Raw genomic sequence first — 19,094 nt, forward strand, 5'->3', positions numbered from 1 at the left:
TTGTGATGAGACATCTTGCTAGAATATGGTGCTTTGTTAGTGATAAGATAGGGCTCTGCCTCCCTTCTTTGATGGTGAAAAATGAAACTCATAAAAATAGGAGATTGCAGAAGATTATTAGGGGCTTTTCATATTTTGCCAGCAATAGAAAAACAATAGACCATGTTTTAAAGGATCTGAAAGACTTCTGACAGGTGATTGGGCAGTTCCTTAGAGCATCAGATTTATAAGGAAAAAGTACAGTTTGAAATGCTTCAGTTTGGTGTCGTAGCTTCTCATTTCAGTCTGTTTAGGGGGTGAGGGAAAGGAAAATTCAAATCTAAGCTGTGTTTCACCATAACTTTTCCTCGGAATTTTAAAATGTGTTTTATGTGTTACTTTGCCTGGACAGTGAAGTCTAATGAGAGCATCTGAAGATACGGCTGTCAGTGAGGTGAAACCATTGTTAACATGGAACTGAAAAACAAGAAATTGGCTGTTTTTTGGCAAAAGCCAGCATTTATTCCGGGAAGATGCACCTTCCCTGGTCTGTGGCTATCTGTTTCTACGTGATGTTTTTTGCTCTCTTTTGAATTCATGTTCACAGGTTATTCCTCTTTGCAGTGGAACTGGAATACTTCCATGTGTTGTTTTGGCTCAGGCAGGAAATGATGCAGGGTTTTTGAAAGGGCCCAGCCAGCACAGTAACAAGAAATAGGCCATGGTTTGGCAAAGGCAGGGAAAATAGAAAAAAATTAAGAGGTTAGCATTGCCTTTCTTAAAATCATCTCTTGTTCTTATCAGAATGAAAATAAATATTGGGTAATGTTTATTGAATACCTACTAAATATGAAACACTAAGCTACATGCTTGCTTGGTGCATTTGAGGGAGGGGGAATAAATATTCAATTGTCTGTGGCTCCTGTGATGTCATTCTTACGAACTCTTTGAATGGGATGTCTGTTCTTATAGAAAATACTCATCTCTTTTATGTGTTCATTTCTAGGACTGTTCATATTATTTTGGATGTAGTTCACTGATGAAATGAGTTGTATGTTGGTTTTTTTTTTTGAGACAGAATCTGGCTCTGTTGCCTAGGCTGGAGTGCAGTGGAGGATCTCAGCTCACTGCAACCTCCACCACTTGGGTTCAAGCGATTCTCATGCTTCAACCTCCTGAGTAGCTGGGATACAGGCGCATGCCACCATGCGCAGGAAATTTTTGTATTTTTAGTAGAGATGGGGTTTCATGTTGGCCAGGCTGGTCTCGAACTCCTGACCGCAAGTGATCCATCCACCTCAGCCTCCCAAAATGCTATGCTTACAGGTGTAAGCCACTGCGCCTGGCCGTTGTTTTTTTAAATTGTGGTAAAATATACATAAGATTGGCTATTTTAACCATTTTTAAGTGTACAATTCAGTGGCATTAAGTACATTCACATTGTTGTGCAACCATCATCACTATCCATCTCCAGAACTTTTTCATCATTCCAAATTAAAACTCGTTTTAATGAACAACAACTCCCCATTTCCCCTTCCCCTTGGTAACCACCACTGTAGTTTCTGTCTCTATGAATTTGACTACTCTAGGTACCTCATGTAAGTGGAATTGTACATTTGTCCTTTTGTGTCCAGTTTATTTCACTCAGCATAACGTTTTCCAGGTTCACCTATGTTGCAGCATGTGTCAGGATTTCATTCCTTATTGAGTCTGAATATTATTCCGTTGTACGTATATTCTGCATTGTGTGTTTTTAGCTACAGTATAAGCAAACCAGTAGCAGAATATAAATCTGAACGCAGAGGTGGTGACAGGGCACTGTCTTCTTTGAAGCAGCCCTTTGTTAGAGACCAGACCAAATGAAACTATGTTCTGTAATCCCAGCACTTTGGGAGGCCGAGGAGGGCGGATCACGAGGTCAGGAGATCGAGACCATCCTGGCTAACACAGTGAAACCCCGTCTCTACTAAAAATACAAAAAAATTAGCCGGGCGTGGTGGCGGGCACCTGTAGTCCCAGCTACTCAGGAGACTGAGGCAGGAGAATGGTGTGAACCCAGGAGGTGGAGCTTGCAGTGAGCTGAGATCGCACCACCGCACTCCAGCCTGGGCTACAGAGAGAGACTCCATCTCAAAAAAAAAAAAAACAAAAAATGCTCTCTTCCCCCATATCCCAGGGATGAAACAATTTTAGAATTAATACTCAAATGTGAACGTTATTATTACAAATTAAAAGTGAGAAAACGGTATAAATCAACCAGAAATCCAATTCAGTTTACTCTCTCAATTGTAGGTTAAAACTTTGATTTTTTTTTTTTTTTCTGAGACAGGGTCTTGCTCTGTCACCCATGGCTGGAGTGCAGTGGCGTCATCTTGGCTCACTGCAGCCCCAATCTCCCAGGCTCAAGTGACCCTCCCACTTCAGCCTCCTGAGTAGATGGGACTAGAAGTGTGTGCTGCCACACCCAACTAGTTTTTGTATTTTTTTGTAGAGATGTCTTGCCATGTTGCCCAGGCTGGTCTCAAACTCCTGGGCTCAAATTATCTACCCACCTTGGCCCCCCAAAGTGCTGGGATTACAGGCATGAGCCACCACGCCTGGCTTGATAGCAATTTCTTAAATTATAGTGGCCTTATCACTGTGACATGCGTGGAGACAACCCTCTCTCTCTTCCAAGGCATTTTGCTTGTTTGACATCTAGCCCACACCTTTGCAGAGGGCAAGGAGGGCCATCTGAATTAGATTATAGAAAAGTGTGTGTTGTAGTCTATAAAGTTACAGTGATGCTACTCAAGGTGTGTTTCCTTTGGTTCTAACAGAGGATGCAGTATTTCATGTCTTCCAGTCTAATGAGGTAACTTAGTTGAAAATAACTTAGATGATAACATGTGGCAGCCTTTCTCCCCTCTTCTAGGGAGCCATTCCAAGGCCAGCCGTTATTTGGACTGCTGTTATTTATATGTATGTGTACTCTTTGCATTGTCTGATGTTGCCTAGGGACGTCTGATTTGCTTTTTTTTGAGACAATAGAGTCTCGCTCTGTTGCCCAGGCTGCAGTGCAATGGTGCGATCTCAGCTCACTGCAACCTCCACCTCCCCGGTTCAAGCGATTCTCCTGCCTCAGCCTCCTGAGTAGCTGGGATTACAGGCAGGTGCCACCACGCCCAGCTAATTTTTGTATTTTTAGTAGAGACGGGGTTTCACCATGTTGGTTAGGCTGGTCTCGAACTCCTGACCTCATGATCCACTCGCCTCAGCCTCCCAAAGTACTAGGATTACAGGCGTGAGCCGCTGCACCTGGTGTGATTTGCTCTTTAACTGCTGGATGCTGCCTTGTTGGTGGAGAAGTTGGAGTAGAGATGGGCTGAGGCTGGTGACTGGTTTCCTCCATGCTGCTCCTGAATCTGTTGCCTTGGCACTATAGTCAGCCCCTTTGTGCCCAGCCTCCCAAAAGCCGGGGACCAGGAAGAAACCCTGTTGTTGTCTCCTATGTATTCCCCTCTAAGGATTCATTTCTGTTGACTTGATCTTCCTTTCTACTGTGTGATATGGAGACCAAATATTTATCTTCTATTGCATTTGTTTGAGGGACCATTATGAATAATACCCGAGGGAAGATGACCACACCAGAAATAAGAGCAATAAGAAGAGGCATTTTTCTAAGGGAGATAATTTATCTGCAGAAACATCATCTAGGTTAGTTCTGAAAGGGCGCCTGCCCTTAGGGTTGCTGGTCACAGGCTTGAAGAGTCTCTGCTAGCCATCAGCCCCAGGGGCAGTTTTGTCCGGTAAAGCAGTAATATTCATGCCCTGTGGCAAGGCTTCCTTGGGAATAAGTCATGCAGCAAGTTGAACTTTCAACTCTCATCTCTGAGGCTAATTCTGCGAGGTAATGTGGAAACGGGCAGAGTGTGCCTAGCCTGTGCGGAGATTAGGTATGGGTTCTCCAGCCGTGTCAGTGTAGCCTCTTTTCTCCTCCACCTCCTACCCCCACTCATGTTTTTTTTCTTGCTACTTTTCAAAATTGAAAGACTGCAGAGAGGGGAAATCCCTTGGCATTTTGAATATTGAGGTGCTCAGCAGAACTGCCTGGCATCCTGTTTGTATATAGCGGTTTTAATTTGCCCTTTAATAAGTCATTTGGCCTTACTAGCAGTCTTAAACTTGATAATCCTTACATCAGCAGTGAGCCTCAGGCCAAATTCCCAAAGTGCATCCCTGAGTGATTATTTGAAGGAAGTTTTCAAACCTTCCCTCCCTGGCTCTGTTTGTCTGCCTTCTGCCAGCACATCCTTAGGTCAGGCTAATGCTCATTTGAGCATTCCTCTTGCTCACTGCAGCAAGACAGGCAGGTGATTTGAGAGCAGGATGAGTGAGGGAAGTTCCTGTTCCCATTCTGTGCAAGGAATGCCATCTCAGTCAGTGGAGAGGGGATTTGGGCTCTGGGGAAACACAAGCCTTTTGGTACTATTTTAATGGAGACAAAAACAGGAGTGGCCTGCTGATGGGTTGAAAAATCACAGCTGTTCTACTGACTTGACAGCCTTTTTGCTGCTCTCCTCACAGGGGCCACGATGATGATAAGAATTGCTTCTCTCGCAGACTGCCCTTGACCTTGTTCCTTGCATCTGAGGTGCCCAGGCCTTCTGGAAGTGCATTATGTCCTCTCTTTTATTGGCTATTATTAGATACTATAATATTATTGGCTCTCACACCACTGATCACTGCAGTCTGATGTTTCAGATTAAAAGTGGCATCTTGGGCAGAGTTAAGGCTGTATTTGGAGATGACTCTAGGATAGTCACTACCTGCCAATCTCGTTGTCTTTTATTCTGAAGTAGATGTTCCTATTTTGATCTTTAAAAATATTACAGCCCTATGAGACCAGATAATGATTGCAGAGCCTGTAAGCTGTCAGAGTGCCTGATAAACCTCCTTTTTTCTTTTAAGGATACTCTGCATTTTGGTTCCTGCAGTGATGCATTAGAGATTATAGTCAGTGAGTGACAATAATAATCAGAGCTCAAAATTTCATCTTACAATTTATCTTACTGTAACTGCAGAACATCCTTGTAAAGGATCATCCCTGTTTAAAGATGGAGAAATTGAGGGGAGGGAGTGGGTCTGTAGTCACTGATAATGTCGACCAACAATAATGGAAAGGATCAGAACTCAGCTTTTAAAAGTTTGTTCAAGTGAAAAGCTGGGAATGGCCATTCGGGAAACAGGGACTTCCGAGAAATGAGGTCAGTGCTTAAAGTTAAAAGTTAAGGTCCTGCTTATATAGGCAGAAGACAAAGAAATTTAGTAGGTTTGTAACATTTTCTATACAAGGTTGGTTTATGAGCTATAATTTCGTTAATTACAGTTTGTTTTCTTTTCTGTACAGCTTGTTTTCACTTCCTTTCCAACTGAAGAGTGTAGGACCTGGCATGGTGGCTCACGCCTGTAATCCCAGCACCTTGGGAGGCAGGGGTGGGAGGATCACTTGAGCCCAGGAGTTTGAGACCAGCCTGGGCAACGTGGAAAAACCCTGTCTCTACAAAAAATGCAAAAATTAGCCAGGCATGGTGGCACGCACCTGTAGTCTCAGCTACTCGGGAGGCTGAGGAGGGAGGATCACTTGCACCTAGGAGGCAGAGGCTGCAGTGAGCTGTGATCATGCCACTGCACTGCAGCCTGGCTGACAGAGTAAGACCTTGTTTCAAAAAAAAAAAGAAAAGAGTGTATGTAACATACCATCCTAGATGACGTGACAGTCTTTTAAGTCTCTGTATGAGAAGTGTAAGAGGGAAGTTTAATCTGTTATGAAGAGCAACAGTTAAAAGGGAAGGGGTCTTCTCTGGCACCCTTTATTCATTTACAACAATTTACAAAACAGTGTAGGTGAGGCAAAAGGCTAATCTATAATCAGAAAAACAACACTTACAGCTGCCCAGGTTACAGCTACAAGTTTAAGTGACCCACATAATCACATTCCCTTAAGTCTTACAATATGTTAAGATTCCAACAGCTTAGATTTTGAATTACATATTTTCACAATAGGAAAGCATTAAAGTCTAGTCCGCCCCAAGAAACTTTTTGTCCCCTTTCTTCAGTAGAAAAGAAATTTCTATTTTTTGTACCTAGGTGAACGTATGTGTGTCTGTGTGTAGAGGAGCATGACTTACCTTAGGATAAACAGGCTCAGTTACATTCTTTTGTGATGATATTTAGAAAGAATCCACTTGGGCAGAGCCCATATGAATATTTTTAAAGTAGATGGAAGGTTTTTTTGTACTCCGGATGTGGTGGATCTCCATTTCCTTGTTGCCTCTTCGTACCTCCCACGTTTGGTCTCCTCAGAAGTAATCTCACAGGTGGCCCAGAAGACAAATGCATTGTATTTGGCAGAAACTCAGAATCTTTTTTTTTTAGGTTTGAGGAATTTTAATAAGCATAACTGAAACAAAATTTTTTTTTGGAGGGTGAAACTTATTTGTGAACTTAATTCTTTTTGATGACTTAACTCCCAATAAAGTGATCTTAATTCTAAGTGAGATTAGTAACATAACATATGAAGAACCTTGATTTTTTTTTTCAAAATCGATTATATTTTTAGTCTGTTATTTATATATTTCTGTTTGCTCTCTGAAGTCATACTAGTCCTGTACCTCGATGCCTCTTTTATGAGGAATGCATCTGAAATATACCATTATTTGTTTTGATGTTTTGCAATTGGGATCTTCCAAGGGCTGTGATGATAGCTTTTCATATCATTTGCTTCTCATTCTTCGCTATCTTTTTGTATATGCACAGCCTAAGGATGGACCTGCTTCCCCTCTTGGCATTCTTTGGTACATGTTTGTTAGTGGAATTGAGAGGCACATACACAGTGCCTTGTGGACATGGCCTTCTACTGGCCTGTCTCCTAGGCCTCATCCCAGGAACTCTTAAATTTCTCTCACAGTATTAGTGGTCCTAGCTTGTCCCTGTTTCTTATATAAATGGCGATAATAATGCTCAGCTCTGGTTTATATCATAGCAATTTTTTGGAGTTAATGAGCTGGGCTTTGTAAGACACTTTTAGATCCTTAGATGAAAGGTGTTATTTAACCACAGCAAGGCTTCACACTGGGAGTGCCTTCCCAAAGAGCTCAAAGTACTTGTCAGCCTGTCTTCTGTTCATCCTCATACCATCCCTGGTAGGGAGGTAGGTGGTTAAGCATTATTATTAAGTACAAAATAGTGTTGTTACTGTTACTTTTATCTATAAGTGGGATAATTGTGAGAAATAGAAGTTGGTAAAACAGACTATGGAAGAAAAACACTGGGAAAACCTCAAAGTAGCATGCATTTGCTATTCCTATTCACTCTGCTTTGAGTTTCAAAAGTCTGATTGCCATACATGATAACAATAGCATCCTTTCCTAGAGAGAAATATGACCTAGTACATCCTTCTAAATACTTGAATTAATTGAACTCCCTGCACTTACTTTTAGTTGCTCCAGATTACATCCTAAGGGTTGGTTTATCTCATGTATGTAAAAAATGATTATAAATAGCGTAAGACTTGAATATTTTGAATTTTCGTTTTTAACTTCAAAACGGAATTTCTTCTTATTCAAGTAGTATTGAGACAGCAAATAGTTCACCGAGACCACCAGCACAAGAAGTAGATTTTCTTAAGAGGGATCTTGGAAGAGAGTAACCATAGCTTTGTCTAAGATTGAAGAAAAACAGTGAGCCTCATTTGGGGAAGCCAAGTGAGCAGGGATCCCCAGCAGATTGTCACTGTGCTGTTGCAGACTGGTCATTCGTTCAGTTTTGTAGCCCGAGGTCACAGATATGAGAAGAGAACGCCCCTCTCCACCTTCCTCCCCACCTCTGTTTGAGATTGCCGGTTTCATTTTGGCAGCCTTGTTGAATTTGGAGTTATTTCTGGTCTTTGATGGCTGTGTCACAGGGCAGTGGGGAAGGAGTAGAAGGTTTGAAACGAATGCAAGGAAAAATAACCACAGTGAGCCCTTAAATCTTGCTATTTGTTTTCTTTCAGTGTATACCACAACATTACCAGAAATCAATAATTCCATCTGTGTTCTCCCTAGGAAAGAAACATGTACAAACTGAAAATGGTAGGCTTTACAGATCATGTGAGCAGGGGACAGCAGGATGGTTGGATTTTATCTTGCCATTCTTTGTCAGGGAAACCTTTATTTTGACCAAAAACCTTTCATCAAAGGTCCACATTTCTCTCTTACTTGGTGATAGGATAAGTTTGTTTAATTTTCTAAAGATATTATTGATGCAGGATTTTTCTTGACCAGTTCGTCAAACTTGTGATGGGGGTGGCCCAATTTATTTGGCTCTCTGTGCTCAACCCTTGTGGGAGGGAGCATGTGAGCGAGTGAGTATGGGATCTGGCCGGCCATTTTGGGTGCTGGCAGAAGCAGGCTCCGTGTGGGCCCTGTGGCAGTGCCCAGGTGAGGGTGCCAGCGACCTCCAAAGCCCCAGAGGGCGTGTTAGAATGCTCTTTTAGTCCCACTGTCCGTGGACAGCAGTGTGTGATCAGCTCAGTGGTACCCTTGCCTCGTCATGTGGGGTGGCTGCCCTCTGCCAGTGAGGGCAAAGGGCCAGTGTGACAGCCTTTTCTGGGTACCCGCACCCAATGGGTCCTGAACTCTTGTCCGGAATCCAAGAAGAATGAGGTTGCCCAGACACTTGAAGGATGTTGAAGGTGGAGAATTTTATTAAGCGATGGAAATGGCTCTCAGCAGACATGGGAGCTGGAGAAGGGATGGGACGGGCAGGTAATCTTACCCCAAAGTCTGCCTGTTTCTGGCTGGCTATTCCCGCAAGTCCAGCCATCTCTCTTCCGGAGTCCAGCCATCCCTCTGAAGTCAAGTCGCCTCTCTCCAGTCAAGCCGCTTCTTTCCCTCTACCAACTGAATCTGGGGTCTTTATAGGCACAGGATGGGGGGCGGGGTGAGCTGTAGGCAGTTTTGGAAAAGGCAACATTCAATTGGTAAAAAGACGTGATTTATGAAGAACCAATCAGGAGAGAGTGGGCAAACAGGGATAGAAGTTCTCACTTTGGTCTGCGGGTTTCAGGCTTCTCAGCTTGAAGGTGGGGTTTTGCTGGGGACCTGCCCCTGTCTGCCTAGAATTTCTCTGCCTCCTGTCTCCGTCATTATGAGTACTCAATAGAGGATAGCAGCTGTGTGCATAACAGTTTTCAAATGTCATACTTACACTTACTTAGGTTTTACATTTCTTTTTTTTTAAGATAGGGTCTCACTGACTGCAACCTCTGCCCCCACCACTCGCTCAAGTGATCCTCCCACCACAGATGCACACCATCACACACGGCTAATTTTTGTATTTTTTTGTAGAGACTGGGTTTTGCCATGTTGTCCAGGCTCGTCTTGAACACCTGGGCTAAAGTTATCATCCCATCTCCGCCCTGCAAAGTACTGGAATTAAAGACATAAGTCACCATGCCTGGCCTGGTTTTAAATTTTTTTTAAATCGTCCAAGTCAGTAGTTATTATTTACTAATTATATCACAGCGATTGGCAGTTTTAATCCTATTTCCATTTCCTCATTAAATATTTGTAGTTTTGTGTACTGTTCGTTGTTATGTTCCTTTATAGCAGGTTTTAAAAAATACTGACTTCCATAACAACAGGGCTGTGTGTGTGTGCATGTCAGGGAAAAATGTTTCAGAAAGAAAATGGTTTAGGTTTCAAAATCCCCAAGGGAATTGTTATAAAACAACAGGAAAAAAAATTCAATGTGATTCAGACACCTTAACTAGATGCTTTTTCAACTTAAATTTTTCCTGTTAGGTCTGTTATTTTCCAAACAATACAACACTTTGCTCTTCATGTTGAGTTCAGGTTCAAAAGAGCAACCAAGTTTCTTTTTTAAACTTGTAGTTTAAGCTTTTTCTTCTTTCCCCATTCAAATACCAAATTAAATATAGTCTTTTAGTTGACTCGTGCTTATTTTCATCCAGAATTCAATTAAAATGCTTCCAGCTGAGCTAGAGCCATCCGATTCTTAAACCAGGTCCAGGAAAAGCAGTGGCAGTGAATATAGGAACAGCAAGGGAAAGAACATGTTCATTTCAGTCTTTGGGAGTTGTCTGGGTCAGCGTTCCTCACCGTGGCTATTTAATGGGGCTGTGTTTCAGGGGGAGCCACCCACAGTAAGGGGCAGTAGAGTAGAGGAATCAAAGGGCTCAGACTCTAGAGTGAGGCTGTTTGGGTGTGAATCTCAGTTTTTTACCTTTATTTTGTAGGAGAGGAAAGATTTCTTCTCTCGCCCATCACTTGGTTCATGGCTGAGGCCCCTGTAACAAAAGTCAGATTAATAAGAGAAAAGCATACAAATTTATTTAATACAAGCTTTATATGACATGGGAGCCTTCAGAAATAAAGATCCAAAGGAAGAGGTAACTTGTGTATTTTTATAAGTAGGTTTGATAAAGGTTTTATAAGTAGGTTTGATTTTTATAAGTAAGTTTGACTGTCATGGAGAAGTATGGTTGGAGAACAAAGGGTGTGGTCTAATGGTAATAAACTGAAGGGAGGCTTAGTAAGGCCTGTTTGTTCGGATTCTTCTCTATGCCCTGTATCTTCACAGATAAGGATATTTCTTTCCTCTGGGTAAAGGGAGGGTACCTGTCGAATGAGGGTCTTATGACCTGCTTCAGAGGAGAAGAGCAGGAGGTCACAGGACAGCCTTCGTAGGTTTTATCATCTGCTTTAGGGAAGAAGGGCTGTGGAAGGTAAGAGAGACTTTCCTGCTTCTGCTGTTTGCTCAAATGCCAAGGTGCCATATTTTGGGAAGTCCTGAACACCATCAACTTTGTGTGTGTTTTTAGGCAAGTGACTTAAGCCATCTAAACCTAAGGCTCAACTGTAAATGAGAATTAATCATAGGATCTATTTCCTGGGGTTGTGAGGATGCAATGAGATAATGCTTGGCACAAGTGTTTACTTAATAAATGTCAACTGTTGCGATCTTTATTAGTGTTGTTGTCAATACCTACATACTTTTGGTTCACTTTGATCTTTTTTTGTTTTGTTTTGAGATGGAACTTTGCCTTGTTGCCCAGGCTGGAGTGCAATGATGCAATCTTCGCTCACTGCAACCTCTGCCTCCCGGGTTCAAGTGATTCTCCTGCCTCAGCCTCCCAAGTAGCTGGGATTACAGGCTACCGCCACCACGCCTGGTAAATTTTTGTATTTTTAGTGGAGACGGGGTTTCACCATGTTGGCCAGGCTGGTCTTGAACTCCCGACCTCAGGTGATCCTCCCACCTCGGCCTCCCAAAGTGCTAGGATTACAGGTGTGAGTCACCACACCCAGCCAATCTTTTAATATATAACTATTGGCATTAGGTAACTTTGTTTTTAAAATCTGTTATGATAAATGTGGGTTCATAAAAATTAAAGTTGACATGGTAAACACCATCATAAGCAGAGTCAAAAGACAAGTGACAAACTAGAGGAAATATATGTATATTTGCAACTTGTGACATAGACAAAAAGTGTTCATTTCCCTAATATAAAAAGAACTACAACTCAATAAAGAAGGGACGATCGTAAAGCTTTTTATGGTGATCTGTTTCCACTTAACTGTGCTACAGATGTCTCTGATGCGTATTCTCAGAGCCTACCAGGAAAATCCTAGAATCGAGAAGGGCTTGGGACACAGAGAGCTAGTGGGTGTGATACAGCCGTGAGTATGCAAACACACCTGAACTTGTTGTTGTTGTTTTCCCCATGAAATAGCTCCCTCTCAAAAATGTTCTGTTACTATCAATGGCAGCCTCATACATACCCATTTGACCCATCATCACTGATTTTTCCATCTCCTTCTCATCCAGAAAGTCACCAAGGCATTTCTATGTTTCTTTTGTAATTTTTATTTTAGGTTTGGGGGTACTACATGTGAAGGTTTGTTACACAGGTAAACATGTCACGGGGGTTTGTTGTACAGATTATTACATCACTCAGGTATTAAGCTCAGTACCCAGTAGTTATCTTTTCTGCTCCTTTCACTCCTCCCACCCTCCACCCTCAAGGAGGCCCCAGTGTCTATTGTTTCCTTCTTTGTGTTCGTAAGTTCTTATCATTTAGCTCTGGTCTGTTTCATTCATAGTTTCATTCATGGCTTCATTTATTCATTCACATCTGCTCCAGTCTTTCCAACTATTGCCTGTTTGTAGTTGAGACACTCAACATCATCCTCATGACTGAATGACTACCATGGTCTCCTTTCTTTTCTTTCTCTTGTTCCCTTCTCCAGTCAGCACAACACATCATACCCAGGTTCATCTCCCTAAAACATGGTTTTCATCTTGCGCCACCAACCTACCCTAAAGCCTTCAGTGGTTCCCTACCGTGTAGGATGAAGTATAACTTGTGAACTTGAGCCTCAGGTCCCCCAGACACCCTTAATCTGATTCTCCTTCCTTCTGTCTTTCTCACTGCTTAAGTCTAGGAACCTTCCAAACATCTAAACTGTTTGCCTGGCCCAGCCCACCATGCCCATTTCTGCCTTCGTGCTGCCTTCCCTCCTCTGTGTTACACCCTATACTTGCCACAAGGCCCAGCTCAGGTCTGGTCTCCTCCAGATGGCTTTCCTAGGTCTGCAGCCCTCAGCATCCCTTGTTTCCTTACCTCCTGCTTTGTTTATTGATGGCCTATACCTCTCATCTCACACACTTAACCTTTACTGCCTATATTGTTTTAGGTAAACTTTTTTCGTTAAAGTAGAACATACATACAGAAAGCTACACAGATCACAGAGTAAAGGACTCAGTGACTTTTCATAAGGTGGACACACCCAGGTCATCAGCATTTCTCTCTTCTGATATGCACTCTCCCTAACGAGATGGTAAGCACTTGGGAAACAGAACTACTTTCCTGTGCCTCTTTGCATGAAAATGTATAACATCAGGTGCTCAGCAGTATTCCAGATCAGGAACTGAAGCTAAGAAAGAGATCCAGGTTTTTTACAAATAAGAAACATGTAGAAATGTCCCCTGCCCCCTTGATTTGAAGTAATACAATTTGGCAAGTCCTGTTCAGAAATTCCTTGGTGGGAATCTATACATTAGACCTTTAAATCCAGTCTAGACAAGTGCATGTCATAGTTTTCTCTTTCCAGACTTGGGGATGTACATAGACATCTACAGCATTCGTTTTCATTGTCATTTTGTCCAACAGATATTTATTGATCAGATGCAGTCTACTAGATAATGTTTGTTACAGTACAGTAGGATCCAGCTTCTTCCTCTGTAGGGCTTATATTTTAGTGAGTCATTAGAAATAATTGATAGAACTAAAAGAAAGACTTAAGAACAAAGATACGGCCAGGCGCGGTGGCTCATGTCTGTAATCCCAGCACTTTGGGAGGCCGAGGCGGGTGGATCATGAGGTCAGGAGATCGAGACCATCCTGGCTAACACAGTGAAACCCCGTCTCTACTAAAAATACAAAAAAATTAGCCGGACGTGGTGGTGGGCGCCTGTAGTCCCAGCTACTTGGGAGGCTGAGGCGAGAGAATGGCGTGAACCCGGGAGGTGGAGCTTGCAGTGAGCCGAGATTGTGCCACTGCACTCCAGCCTGGGCAACAGAGTGAGACTCCGTCTCAAAAAAAAAAAGAAAAAAGTTACATTGGCGGGATGTGGTGTCTCATGCCTATAATCCCAGCACTATGGGAGGCCAAGGAAAGAGGATCACTTGAGCCCAGGATTTCAAGACCAGCTTGGGCAACATAGCAAGACCCTGTCTGTATTAAGAAAATAAATAAAAAGGGGGGAAAAAAAAAACAAAGAATAAAGATATAACAGGCCGGGCATGGTGGCTCATTCTTGTAATCCCAGCACTTTGAGAGGCCAAGGCAGGCGGATCACCTGAGGTCAGGAGTTCGAGACCAGTCTGGCCAACATGGTGAAACCCTGTCTCTACTGAAAAATACAGAAATTTTCTGGGTGTGGTGGTATATGCCTGTAATCCCAGCTACTTGGGAGGCTGAGGGAGGAGAATCAATTGAACCTGGGAGGCAGAGGTTGTGTTGAGCTGAGATCGCGCCACTGCACTCCAACCTGGGTGACAGAGAGAATTATCCGTTACTAAATAATTGTAAACATATAGAGAGGACAAGAACAGAGGTAGGAAGGGTGACATGAAGATTGGCACTGGCACTAGGGTCGTCTGGATGAAAAATCCATTTGTTGTGATATTATCAAAAGGTATGAAAGAACATGGCAACTTACGAAGGTGAAATAAATACAAGGGTAATGATGGCAGAGAGATATTTTAAAACATCATAAGAAATACCATACGGAAATACCATATTGCTACGAAAATACCAATTTTCCATAGCACTTTACAGTTTACAAGGTACTTAAAACCCTGCTCAGTGAGCACACAAGGTACTTGTACTGGCTCTTTTTTTGGTTTGTTTTTTGGTTTGTTTTTTTGAGACGGAGTTTCTGTCTTGTTGCCCAGGCTAGAGTGCAATAGTGCAATCTCGGCTCACTGCAACCTCCGCCTCCCAGATTCAAGCAATTCTCCTCCCTTAGTCTCCTGAGTAGCTGGGATTACAGGCATGTGGCACCACACCCGGCTAATTTTGTATTTTTAGTAGAGACGGGGTTTGTCCATGTTGGTCAGGCTGGTCTCAAACTCCCGACCTCAGGTGATCCGGCTGCCTCAGAGTGCTGGGATTAAAGGCGTGAGCCACTGCGCCTGGACTTGTACTTACTCTTATGAGGTCTTTGCCCATTATGATCTTTTGCCCCTGTTGTGGTTGGTGCAGTGGGTGGTGTCTTCTACCCACAGTCACACAGCTTACATGTCTGGGCATACGTTTAGAATCCAGCAGTCTTTCCACAGCCTGCTCTTGCCTTAGTGGACGTGAGAATTTATGTTCAGTTATCTCTCTCAATTTTTCTGTTACTGCATTGCAGTCACATCCCAGCTAACTTCATGATTGCTACATTTGCTGTTTCCTTAAACCTGGAGCAGGAGAATATCCCTGGCAGATTGATGCTGTCTGTAGGCCATCTGCATAAGGCAAAGTTAAGTCATGGGTGGGTCACTTGCAGCTCCTCACGGCGGCCTCCCCACTACTTGAAAACATGGGCACAAAGAGAAGAAGGTAGAGAACCCACAGGCTGCCAATCCTTAAAAAGTAACTTGTTGAAAGTATTATGAGTTTCCTTTTAGTTTTCTTTTGTATTGTCTTTTATTGGCTCTTTGGTTATATGCTTTTCTGTACCTAGAAGGCTTCAGTTTGCAGAGCTATAAATCTGTCAGTCTTAGTGACGTGTCTTTCACTTCAAATTAATGTTCAGCAAAGGGATTAGCAGATAACCATTTCAGGCCGAATTTCTTTACATAAAAGGGTGGATATGGTTTGAGTAGGCTGCCAAAGCCAGGAAGAGAAGTTAATTGTGTAAATCAATGCAGGCAAGAGCTGATCACCTTTCTGAAACACAAGACAATGCAGCACACAACCTCTAAATAGATCTTTGGGGTCAAGTTGATGTCATGTTGAAGAATCAATATTTACTGGACTTTGTAAAGTTAACCTTTAATGAACCCTCAGGCGTTTTGCTAGGCCATTAATTGCAGGAAGAGGAAAAGCAATGGTGGCCAAGGTCCGTGTGTGGAGGTTGTATAAAAATAAGTGAAAAGACAATCACTTGCCCATGTGCAAAGGTCCCCTCAAGCATCGTTGGGGACGTGTATCGCAAGGCTTTCTTGGGACCAGGTATGGTGGCTAATGCCTGTAATCTCCGTACTTTGGGAGGCTGAGATGGGAGGATTGCCTGAGTTCAGGAGTTGAGGCTACAGTGAGCCATGATTACACTACTGCAATCCAAGGTACTCCAGCCTGGGCACCAGAGCGAGAGACCCTATCTCTAAAAATCAAGCAAAGGCTTTCTTGGGATTGTACTGACATTTTAAGAAAGAGCAATTCCTACATCCTAACAGAGGAAGGTACATGCTTTACTCTTTGACAGTCCTTATTCAGGCAGTATGGCTGCATTTTCCTGGGATGAATTCTGATGTCATTTTGGGTCCTGCCTTATAAATGTGGTAATCACAAAGTCCAGTCCCTCTTGAAGTATGTATGGTTCATCCCTCCCTCTGACACACTTGACAGCTTTTATAAAGTACAGGATCATAGTAAAAAGTGTTTATTTTAGGTTGCTGGCTTGAATCCCAGTCTAATAAAGGTATTTGATAAGTAATCACTTGTACTTGTTCTGTTGGCAAGTAAGTGTCCCTCGGGTTGTTCTGTGTGTGTGTGCATGTTTTGTGCCCCTCAGTGGCTAGTCTAAATCACTTGTGAGTCAAGAGCCTTATCTTCTATTTATTTTAGTCAGCGCTCCTAACAAATGGCGTTGATTAGGCATATGTTATGTCAAATTTAACCCTGGTGCAACAAAGCTGGGATCCCTGCATGGTCAGTCACTGGAAGTCAGAAGCAGCCTGGTCAGGCTCTGTGAGTCAGGGTGTGGCCACGGGGCGTTTGCTACAAATTCTTGGTCATATCTGGTCAATAGATGACTATTGGATTTGACTTTTCAGAACCTCTTTCTCTGGTGCATTTGTTAGGGGAGACTTTAGAATTAATCAGAGAGAAGAGCTGGCTGTTCTTTTCTCACTCCCACCCCCATCCCTCCTCTCCTGGATCATTATTCAGAGTAAACACTGAAAAGAAAAAGCATGAGAGGTTTGTTGGGATTGTTGTGGTTTGGTGTTTTTACAAGAGAATCTGATGTTTAATACTTTCATCTATACTTTAAATATTCATTCTGGGTTTTTATTCTTCCTTTTTAGTTGTTTGAGAACTTCTACTTTGGCTCCCTGAAGCTGAATTCAATTCACATCTCTCAGAGGTTCACCATAGACAGCTTTGGAAACTACGCTTCCTGTGGACAAATTGACTTCTCCTGAGGTAGATCTTGGAAAGCACTAGAAACTGAACATCCTCACCAGGTGCTGAAGAAAAGTCTCTTCATTTTAATTGCCAAGCAGAGATGTGCACATTTGGATGGTGACTTTCCTGGGTGGTGCCTCTAATGGTGTCTACAGCCATCAAACTACCAGCCGAGATGGTGGTGGGCATAAAGAGAATTTGTGCCTATAACCCTTAGTGTGTTCTGGTTTTTTTTCTTTTAATTTTTAAATTGTGGTAAAATACTCATAAAACATACTGTCTTCACCATTTTTAAGTGCACAGTTCAATAACATTAACTGTTAATACGTTCATATTGCTGTGTGGCCATCACCACCGTCAATCTACATAGGCTTCTCAGCTTGTAAAAAGGAAACTACTCATTAAACAGTCATTCCCACTCCTCCCAGCCCCTGCAGCCACCATTCTGCTTTCTGTCTCTCTGGTTTTGACTATTCTCAGTATCTCATATAAGTGGAGTCATACAGTGACTTGTCTTTTGTGACTGGCTTATTTCACTTAGCATAATGTCCTCAAGGTTCATCCATGTTGTGTCAGGTGACAGGATTTCCTTCCTGTATTATACATATAATGGAATGTTCCGTTACATGTGTGTACCACACTCTGTTTCTCTATCAGTGAGCACTTGGCTTGCTTCCTCTTGACCATTGGGAGTAGTGCTAATATAGACAAGGGTGTCTCTGCCTTTAATTCCTTTACCACCCAGAGTTTTATCTTTAGCAAAATAACTATTAAAGTTTTTTGCCTTTTACTTTGCTTGATCTATCATTTTCCTACCAAAGTTTGTCCTCTTTATATTTGTTGGATTCCTGTTCCTTCACCCCATCCCCACCCTCATCTTCCCATGCCCCTGATGGAGTTGCAGTGTTGTAGCCCTTTTGTGTTTACTTTTCAAGGCAGCAGCAAAAGAAACTTATGATATCAGCAGGACTGTGCAGAGTTCCCTGGAAGAATGTCAGCCACAGGAGGCACTCACTCCTCCCTCACCACGGACCAGCAGAGGGAGAGGAGAATGCTGGGGAGCCCCAGCCTCCCACTCGTCCCTCCTCACATTCTTCCTCCTTCCATGCCCTCTCCTCCTTCTCCTTCCACGCCCTCTCCTCCTTCTCCTTCCACGCCCTCTCCTCCTTCTCCTTCCTTATTCTTACCTTGATTCTTTCTTTCTTTCTATTCTTTAAGTCCACTTCTGAACTCTGTGTTAAGTCGCTACATTGTGAGGACTGTGTCTAACACTGAGATTTATTATTGGGACTGCACAAATCACTTGTGAATAAAATGTTTGACGGTTTTTCTGTTAGTATAATCACATAGTTTGAATTTGACCCCCTTCCTGTGTTGGAATACAATGTTGCCCTCACTTATTTACCAGCATAGCTGTGTCATTCATGGAGGACTTACATATTAGTACCTTCAAGGTTGATTTTTTTTTTTTTTTTTTTTGAGACAGAGTCGCTTTGTCGCCCAGGCTGGAGTGCAGTGGCGTGATCTCAGCTCACTACAAGCTCCACCTCCTGGGTTCACGCCATTTTCCTGCCTCAGCCTCCCATGTAGCTGGGACTACAAGCGGCTGCCACCATGCCCAGCTAATTTTTGTGTGTGTGTGTGTATTTTTAGTAGAGACGGGGTTTCACCGTGTTAGCCAGGATGGTCTCGATCTCCTGACCTCGTGATCCGCCCATCTCGGCTCCCAAAGTGCTGGGATTACAGGCGTGAACCACCGTGCCTGGCGCAAGGTTAATTTTATCCCCAGAAGGCCTCCTCTTTCTACGGATATTCATTTTCTATATAAATTGAGATGTTACCTCAGATTGTTGTTAGATGGCACTTGGGAATGAGTGCTCCAGGGACAGTGCTGAATTCTGAAGCTGACTGTGGAGTTAATGCCCCATCTCCTCTTGGTGTGCCTCTGTCTCGTTGGTTTCTTTCTGACAAGCCATTGGGCAACCTCAGCCAGGAAGTAAATGCCACTTCTTTTGGGTGTCTGAGACTTACGACTAACATTTGTAGGAATTTTTTTTTTTTAAGTTTTTTGTCTTTGGAAAATTTAGCTTTATATATTGAATACCAAATTTTTTTTTTTTTTTTTTTTTTTGAGACAGGGTCTCACTCTGGCACCCAGTCTGAAGT

The 19,094-nt window shown here is 42.8% G+C and overlaps 1 protein-coding gene across 10 annotated transcripts in view; it reads left to right on the top strand.

Annotated features, from left to right (window-relative positions):
* ASCC1 (activating signal cointegrator 1 complex subunit 1) overlaps positions 1-17,718 on the top strand; it is a 114,846-nt gene extending 97,128 nt beyond the window's left edge. For 8 of the 10 annotated variants that reach the window (XM_015455887.4, XM_074001859.1, XM_074001861.1 and 5 more), the window contains one exon: positions 16,829-17,718. In XM_015455887.4, coding sequence (XP_015311373.1) covers positions 16,829-16,945 — 117 coding nt within the window. In that variant the 3' untranslated portion in view covers positions 16,946-17,718. Of the gene's footprint in view, positions 1-9,350; positions 9,465-11,613; positions 11,706-16,828 lie in introns of those variants that run through there. The other 2 variants (XM_045400093.3, XM_074001858.1) reach the window with 2 other exon arrangements.
* Positions 17,719-19,094: the final 1,376 nt, after the last annotated feature.

The sequence above is a fragment of the Macaca fascicularis genome, chromosome 9, assembly GCF_037993035.2.
Source record: "Macaca fascicularis isolate 582-1 chromosome 9, T2T-MFA8v1.1".
In the NCBI taxonomy this organism is placed as follows: Eukaryota; Metazoa; Chordata; class Mammalia; order Primates; family Cercopithecidae; genus Macaca; species Macaca fascicularis.